General features: G+C 44.2%; 1 protein-coding gene across 1 annotated transcript in view; it reads right to left on the reverse strand.

Annotated features, from left to right (window-relative positions):
- Window positions 1–651: 651 nt before the first annotated feature.
- Window positions 652–9,401, reverse strand: part of CPB1 (carboxypeptidase B1) — a 41,120-nt gene continuing 32,370 nt past the window's right edge. The window contains exons 10-11 of the mRNA XM_019503536.1: window positions 1,964–2,048; window positions 652–1,022 (exon numbers count right to left, since the gene is read on the reverse strand). Coding sequence (XP_019359081.1) covers window positions 835–1,022; window positions 1,964–2,048 — 273 coding nt within the window. The 3' untranslated portion in view covers window positions 652–834. The remainder of the gene's footprint in view (window positions 1,023–1,963; window positions 2,049–9,401) is intronic.

Here is a 9,401-nt window from a genome sequence, read left to right on the forward strand (position 1 = left end):
CTAACATACCTGTGGCTTTAAGTACAGGATAATTGCTGTGCCACCATCTAGTGGATCCCTTGTGGAACTGGCTGTTTATAGACACACCTTTACTTATGCATGTATTGCTATTTTTTAAACCTCTTGGAACAAAACCTGAATAATCAGCATGACCATTTTCTGTCTAACTCGGCCTAGAATTTATAAAGACCTACAAAATGCAAGCGGTACATTCCTTTACCATTTTCATGAATTCTATATTATTTAGTTTTTAGTTTAATTTGTGTCCTGTTGAGTTTTATTTTTAACCCTGCCTTTAACCCTATTTTCTGTATTTTAGTCTCTCTCTCGTGTTTGACAGAAGGGTTGAAACTGATAGCTGTAATTACCTTTATCCGAAACTCCTTTACTTTTTCTGTGACATTTGTCCTTTCCCTTGCTTTACCTATTAGTTTTCTGACACTGAAACTTGATTGCTATTCGCTTAATGAGAAGGGGCCAAATTCTGCTCCTCAGTTCACCCATGCAAACTCCATTGAGGCCATATGAAAAAATGTCATTAAGGGAGCTTTAAAAAAATCACCTGGCCAAACAATCAGAATAGACATTTCTGGCTTATTCCTGTATTCACTCCAGTCGCTGTATAACAGAAGTTTTGTCAGCTTTTCAGAAGAGGTGAGTCATTGCCACTTTTATTTGGGATTGACAGCAAAATCTCCAGATAATTCCATTAACTCAAAAGCTCAAATGTAAGCAAGAACTGACAGCATCCTGTAAAGCAAAAGTAATAAGAGGACACAGGGGATACTATACTTGAATGAAATGCACATTATTATTAGTTTTTGGAATGTCTTTCTAATATAGATGACCAAGGACATAATTGGCAATATATTTAACTGCCAGCGTAGTCTCTTCACAGGTTGCCACTATCTGAGATTCAGGGAGCAGAAAGCCGTATCTGCCTGTATCACGGAGCTCAAAGGTGAAAGCATACTTGATGCCTTGATCGTAAGCCCAGTCATCAGAGCCCCCAGCAGCTGGATCTGTATTTGAAACAGGAGGGGAAAAAACTTAGCTAGAGAAGGAGCAACAAAGCATTGCTAGCCAGCGGAGAATCTAACACATGTCTATCAAATCATACAGATGTAAATGTGGGCAGGACAGAAAAAAAGTTGTAAGACACAATGCACCATTTGTGTACATCCTGATCCCAGAATCATTTCTAAAAATGATCTCCATAGATCTTAAAAAAGGGCCTGGACAGTTTTTGTCTTTATTATTTATTATTTAAGGGAGGGAAAAAAAGATTAGTTTTTGTCTTGTTTGGTTTCCATTTCAGACAGGTGCTAAATTTCATACAGGATAATGCCATGAAGAACCAAAATGCTTAGCTCTTCTAAAGTTGTGAACCTCACTGCACCAACTCTGCCTTACAGTACTGCAGATGGCCTAACACTTTTAGGTTCCAGAAAGGGGACCAGAGGAAGGACAGGCTTTATTTTATCCTATGACTGTCACAGAATAACAGAAAATAACATGCCATTGACCATGGTGGAAAGCAAATTCAGGCTAAAAAGAGCTTGTGGTACTATAGTCACATATATTTGTAGACTCTGGAAATCTAGAAAATCTGAAGCCCACAATTTTCATGTTTTAATCTCAGATGGGATAGTGCTATGGAGAATGAAGAACCAACTTTGGAATTTCTAAAATGTCTCCACCTCCTTTGTGTCTGGATAGTACATATGTTCTCAGTGAATCTTGTTGTGAGCCCATGGGCATTAGTTTGCACACATTTGTGGAACCAGGAAGGTTGTAGATGTATTTTTATACAATGAATGTAATTGGACTCCTTGTGAAGAAAAATACTGCTCTGTGAGTGAAGATATTGAAGTCTACGTCATCATGATACACAGTTTTCTTGCAATGACCACACAAGTAATTCTTACTACGGTCAATTATGTACAATTAGGCTTATACTTACAGATTGTAGTGGCTCCTGGACCATAGACATATTTTGTCCTGTACAGTGTAGCCAGCTCTTTAACTGCAGCACCAGCAAGGGCATCCTATCAGGAATGAGAAATGATTTTTAGGTATTTAATAGCTTTTACTCAGAAATCCAAGTTAATTCATTACCTGGTAGCGGGGGTGGGCTTTGAGAAGCTTAAAATGATTTCACCTGTTGTTTATCTTTGAGACTCATTAGCAATACTCATGATGTTATTGTCTAGCAATCTACAAATGTCTACTGTGTGTTTCTTCAACATAAACACAGCCTATCAATAAATAGCCCTAATTTTGACCTTTATATGGAGCCAGGAAACACAGGGGACAACAAGATCCAGGCATTACTACAGCTTGTATCTGTGAACAGAAATAAAGAATGTGAAGAAATATTAGAGTGAGGCTTAGGCCCGGTAGACATATTTGGTGTGGTAGCTATGTAGATTCAAGGCTTTATTTGTCGTCTTCTTGCACAGGTATTAATTCTGAACAATACTAGTTTAGTCACTGGAGGCGCACAGTAAAAATGGTGTAAGAGAAATCAGAAATAGGTCTTGTCGATTCCAGATCTTACCAGTGTGACTCACAGGAGGCCATAAATTATCCTTTACTTCCATTCTGCTCAGTGGTCCCTGTGCAAATTGGGACTCATTCAACTCTCACTGATTTCAATGTGAGTTGGATCAAGTCCATCCACAGTAAAATACTGTCCGGGGTGTTTGCATTAAGAAAAATTATAGCCTTTCTTTTGGAAAGTGTGGCTTTTCCATTTCTTCATACAGTATGTTGGTAAAAAATTATGGAAAATATTACTAACAGATGACAAATATTTGCTTGTATTCTATTAGTTGAAAGCAGATGTTTAACATGAGAATAAGCAATGGAATTGCATGTATGCTCCCCTATAGTTCACAGTTAAATGACATGGTACTCTCAAGAATTTTTCACATCTTCTGTTTCTCTCTTGTTACATTACAGATTACCCCTCCAAAGAAGAGAGACTTAAAACAAGTCTGTGACTTCCATTTAGTTTCTGCACATCTTTATAAACTGTTCAAAAATCAAAAACACAACTCTCCATACTCAGGTTAAAACAGTAGGTTTTTCTATTGTATGATGGTAACTTCTGACTATGCCAATGAGAGGCTTCACCTGTAAAATGTACATTGAGAAGTAGATTTTGAGCACCCCAGAAACCTGGGCTTTTGGTTTGCTGCATTCCATGGAGGCCATTAACAGAAGGCAGATTTAGGTCTGAGAGCAGGTTTCAAATGCTCCCCAAAGACCGATAGTGTTTGATTGCTGAGTTTTGATTTTGGCCTCTGTCTTTTCTAAGTATAGGTAATTTTAAGAGTGCTGTTTTGATGTACAGTGCCCCTCTGTACAGGCGCAGGTAAAGGTGAAATGGGAGCTAATGCACGATCCACACAATTGTGCATTAGATTCCATTGCATCTTATCGCTGGTGCAGGGGAGCCTGGGTTCATGATTCTGGGCTCCCTCTGCACCAGGTCCCATGGCTGCAGGCCCCACAGCTGACAGGGCTCACAGCAGGGGCAGCATTCCCTGTGGTGCCTGCACTACAAGCCCTGCAGCTGACATGGGCTGTGAGGCTCACAGCAGGATCTGTGGGGCTTGCAGCAGTAGCAGCATTCCTGGTGCTAACCCCCAGTGAGCCTTGTAAGGTGTGGTGCTCACTGTGGGGCCAGCAGGGAGAATGCTGCCACCGCTGTAAGCCCCACACCTCATGACGCACACAGCGTGGACAGCGTTCTCCCCACTGCCAGCCCTGCACCTCATGAGGGTCGCTGGAGTAGCTGCATTCTCCTCCCTGCCCATGCTGTGAGCCCCTCAGCCAGCGATGGTGCCCCTACCGTGAGGCTTTTCAGGTGCAGGGCTCTCTGTAGGGGCAGTGCTGGGAATGCTGCCACCACTGTGAGCCTTGTCAGCCACGGGTCTTGCAGATAAATCAGGAAAATTGAGGCACAAGTGTGTGGATTTCTTGCTGAGGGTTTTCTTTTCTTTTTGTAGATCCCGTTGAACAACTGGTTGTGGTAGTTAGAGGTTTCTTTCACTCTTGTACTGTTTAGTGCTCTTGAACTCTCAAGAATCTCTCACTTGTGGGGGAAATCCCAGTTAAACACTAGTTAAAACCAAGTAACATTGCTGAAATAAGTGGAGCCACTCTAAATGTGTGCAATGTAACTGGAAGCAGAAGTGGTTTCTAGTCCCACATTTGTTGCAGAAACTGCTTGATCCAGGACAGTCCTTGTGCTGAGCTTGTTTTCTAGTGATTAAATTTTGCTTAATCTTGTGCAGCCTGTCAGCTAGCCAGTGGAATAAAAGGGCCACATGCCCTGATCTTATTTTATTTAATTCACACCCTTTGAACCTAACTTTTCAGTTACTAGACTTTAATGAAAATGATGTGTTACTGGTCTTCCTTCTGACTGTATCTTGGGGCTTGTGCTAACAAGATAATTTATTAGGCTAAGCAGCTTTTAACTGCTCATAGATTATGTTTTGGGAGCTGCCTCCTTATCTTTGCTCCTGTATCATCAATTCAGATTTGCCTTAGCAAATTGTTGCTGGTTCAAACACAGTGTGCACTCTAATGAGGTGGCTGCTGCACGGAGGCAGGTTCTGTTGACGTCAGTGGGCTATTGGATGAGAATATTGAGATCATAATGTCATCCCAGGATCTTGAAAAAACATGGGCCCACTCACTTCCAAACCCATTCTTTTGTCAGCAATAAGCTCTGCCCTGCTCAAGATAGATTTCTTGGGGCTGTAAATTGTACTCTTCACTTTAACTGTCTCACAAATTATTCTGGGGTCCCTTGATTGTCCTTTGCAGTGGTAGTGTTATGGCTCCCTCTACATGTACAGGTAAAGGTGCAATGGGATCTAATGCATGATCCACACAGTTGTGCCTCCTGCCATACCACACATGAATGGCAGGAGGCATGATTGTGGGATCATGCATTACATCCAGTCATGCCTTATTGCTGGTGTAGGGTTCTTGCCCCCTCTGTTGGCAAGAAGCAGGCTCCCAGGGCTGGAAGTCTGCTTCGTTGACAGGGCTCCCAGTCATGGGGTCCATGTACAGATGGGACCAAGAGTCCCATGACTGATGGGGTTCTCAGTCCTGACTGACATATGTGTGGTGCAGCCAGGACTGAGAGTCCTGTCAGGTATGGGACTCTTGGTCCTGCCTGGGCCACAAGGGCAGCTGAGACCAAAAGCCCTGTCAGCTGTTGGATTTTGGTTTCCTAGCTTTGGGGGTATGTAGAATACCCCATGGCTGAAAGATCGCAAAGGTTGGGGGATGACAGCAACTGTAGTCTCCCAACTCCTGCCTGGAGCACCCCCAGACCCCTGCAGCTGAGAGACTACATTGGCTGTGATCTCCCAATCCAGGGGCATGTTGTGCCCCCCCCAACCCCCCCCAGCAGCTAGGAGATCACAGCAGCTGCAGCTGGATAGAAACCAGCTTTAAAGTTTTTACACATTTTCAAGTAATAACTTCATAGCTGGTTGGACCTTTTTAAGGCATGATAGTTAATTTGCCCATGTAGCCAGTCTAAAGTTATTGAACAACTGAAAAAGTAATTGTGCAATAGATGTAGCATGTAGAGTGGGCCTACAAGTCCAAAATGTGAACCTAGCCATCTTTAATATATCCTCCCTTCTTTATATGCAGCAAGTGCTGTACAGACATTACAAAGAATTCCTTGTTAGCCTATTCTCATCCAGTGCTACTGAACTGAGGCAAATGTATCCTGGGGCTATTGGAGATTTGCTACACAAGCAAGAGGGAAGAAGCTGCTAGTAAAGCTAGCCTACCGAGAATTGGAAGATTGGTAGTCCAATGTGATAATAGTTTGTAGGAAGTAATGTGAAAGGCAAGAGAGCATATCCAAAAGCCACTTTTCTTTGCCCCAGTACAACCACATCTAAAAAGAATCCATACCTCCCTAAATCCTTTCTCTTTATTTTTATTTGTGCTCCACAATCAATACTATTCACAGGTAATTGTAATAGATAGAACAATCAATCAAAAAGCAGCTAGAGAACTTAGATGGGGGGCAAAATATAGCTGATGAACCCACTGATTAGACAAATATGACTCAACTGTAAAGCCCCAAGTAACTGCAAGCTCCTTCCTATGTTTTTGTTCACAAGTACCCTCAAAATGAACACTAATAAATTGCAGTACTGCCTTTTAGACCTCATTTTTAGATTTCCAGTGAATAATAATCTGGGCCTAATTAATTAATTAAGGTAGTCACCACAAGGCTTAGCGATCCCTATAAGGCTGTCTTCAGCCTACTCAGGGGCTCAAATGGGTTGTAAATAATATGTAAGCCTAACGGAAAAAGTTGAATATCACCAATCGTGAACAGTAACCAATAGGTAATGGTAACCAGTGTATTTCCGGTAACTTGAATCCTGCCAAACATTCTACTAAAACCTAGTACCTAGATCATTTATTTGTAAATATCCATGTATAAATATAGAATTTGTTGCCTGACAAAAATACAAAAATCTAGCAATTATTTTAGTGGCATTTGTTGGTTTAACTGTTAATTAGAATTTTCCTATACTAAGAAGGATTCTTGAGACCTATAACCAGTAATGCAGTGAAAAAAATATCTAGCTAACAAAGTAATTTTTTACATTTTTGCAGTCCCTAGGTTTAAGTTAATATGTCTAGCCATGGTCCTGATGAGAGGAACATCAAGAGATATCTACATCTAGTAAATCTAATATCTAAGCTCAGTTTAGAGCCTATTCAAATACTAAAGAAGATTTGGGAAATTTTTGCTGAAAATGAGTGAATGGGATGACCTCATGGGAAGCTGAGGCCAAAGTGGAAGCAAATTCAAAATACAGACTAAAGGTTTTTAAACAAAGTGATTAAGTATATACAGGCTTACACTGAGAGAGCAGCAAAATGTAAATATTAAAAGAAAAATTAAGGGAAGTTTGGCTGTGAAAGGGACAAGGCAAATTTTAGGGGTTCATGCAAGCATATATTCCCTTTTGTGCAGGGCAACACCCAGATTTATAATAGTGAAGGGAGTTTATGACACAGGCAGAATGTGTTCATTCTGGTAGACAATGTACTTCTTCCAAGAAAACATTACAGAATTCTTGTGCAATTCATGTCAATTTCCTCAGTTGACCCCTTTTATTTTCTTGTCTGGGGTTTCATCATCATTGTCATTCAAGCATTGCATGGAAAACTGAATATTTTCATGCTTAATATAAGGCAAAACTTTCATTTCCACAAGGGGGAAACATGAACGGAAAGAAACATTACTGGAAAATCCCATGTGTGTAGATCCCCAGGTACCCTAGAGGTCTACCTGGTGAATTTGAAGAGAAGGGTTGGAAGGGATAAAATACCTTTGGGGTTGCTCAAGCAGAAATGGCAGTATAGGTCTGGAATCTCTCAGAGAAAAAATGCCGTGTACAGTGGTTGTTTCCATCTCACTTACCTACTCAAGTGCTCACTGACTGCTTGCTGAGCCCTGTTTAAAGCTGGCAAAAAAGAGAGGTTGGCCTGGAAGAAAGGAGGCAGCAGCCTATATTGATCCCTCCACTCTCTATTTTTGTAGACTTAGGGTGCTGTTAATGCCAGGTTACTTGATTTTTGCCCCCTTACTTCCAGGCCTCCCACTGGAATGCAGCACGAGCCCCATGATATTAACCTATCTTAATGAAGTACACAGCCGGAGGCAAGCGGGGCCCATGGTGAGAGGGGGTTAACCCCATAGTGAGTGGGAGGAGGCGGCTGAGTGGAGCCGGGCTGGGTCAAGCCCCGCCCAGGCCCCTACTTTGCCCAACCCCCCAGGGAGCTGTGTGACCGGAGCCGCGTAGACAGGCTGTGCAAACAAGCGTGCTTGTCTGCTGGTGCATGAGTTAGTGCAGAGTTCACACAGGAGGGTGCGCAGGAGGCATGCGTGCCATCAGGGACAGTGAGCAGGGAGATAGACTCCTACTGCCAGGCCCTTCTCCTCCAGGAGCCGGAGGGTAGACCACAGTCTCCCTCCAGGACAAAGGAGGACTCTGGGACCTCCTACTCTGTCCAGTCAGGGGCATGGACCAAGCAGAGCATGCGGAGTTGCCAGCTCCTGCAGGCAACACAGGCTCAACTGCAACTACCACCTCTGCTCTCCCCAAGACAAAAAGTAAAGTGTTTGTCATGGGAGACTCCATCCTGAGGGGGACTGAGGGGGCAATCTGCTGCCCTGACCCCTTAGCCTGGGAAGTCTACTGCTTCCCGGGGGCCCGCATCTGGGACATTGCTGAGAGGATCCCTAAGCTCCTCCAGCCCACAGACCACTCTCCTATGCTCCTTATTCACGTGGGCACCAATGACGTGGCTTGGAGTGCTCCCAGCCAGGTCATGAGGCACTACAGGGATTTGGGAGTGGGGCTAAAGGGTCTGGGGGCACAGATGCTGTTCTCATTGATCCTCCCAGTCTCGGGCTATGGGCTGAGGAGGGAGAGGAGGATCCATGTACTCAACCAAAAACTGCGGCGCTGGTGTCATCGGGAAGGCTTTGGGTTCCATGATCACAGCCTGCTCTTTGGCGAGAGAGGCGGTGAGCTGCTGGGAAGAGATGGCCTTCACCTCTCTCCCCTGGGGAGGAGGCTTTTCTCAGCCAGACTGGCTGACCTGCTCCACTGGGCGTTAAACTAAGCCCGTTGGGGGACAGGGGGATTACCGCCACTGCTGGCCTGCTAAGCAACCCTTGCAAAGCCAGCGGGCCAAGGCATTTAAAGGAGCCCACCCCTGCCCCAGCCCTGGTACAATCTGTGGGCAAGGCAAGAGCCCTCAAGGGGACACTTGCCTGCCTGTACACAAATGCCAAGAGCTTGGGGAATAAGCAGGAGGAGCTCGTCCTCCTGCTCAATGCAATAAGTATGATGTCATAGGGATAACGGAGACCTGGTGGGACTCCATCCATGACTGGACCATGGGTATAGATGGCTATACCCTGTACAGGAGGGATCGTGTAGATAAAAGGGGCGGGGGTGTAGCTCTCTATGTTAAGGAAAGCTACACATCCCTGCAAGCTGATATTGGTGACCAGGGTGGACAACTGGAGACCCTCTGGGTTAAAATCTGTGGGGAACACAGCACAGGGGACACAACAGTGGGAGTCTACTACAGACCTCCCACCCAAAGTCAAGAGCTTGACCAGGAGTTCTCCCAGGAACTGGCTGAGGCCACATGCTCCAGGACCATGGTTGTCATGGGTGACTTCAGTTACCTGGACATCTTGTAGGAGGATCACTCAGCAAAATCCGAGTGGTTGCAAAGCTTCCTCTTGTGCATGGATGACCTCTACCTGACTCAAGAAGCCTATGGGCCAACGAGAGGCAAAGTGCTGCTCAGCCTGG

The sequence above is a fragment of the Gavialis gangeticus genome, unplaced genomic scaffold (assembly GCF_001723915.1).
Source record: "Gavialis gangeticus isolate Ggan-Ray unplaced genomic scaffold, GavGan_comp1, whole genome shotgun sequence".
Taxonomy (NCBI): Eukaryota; Metazoa; Chordata; order Crocodylia; family Gavialidae; genus Gavialis; species Gavialis gangeticus.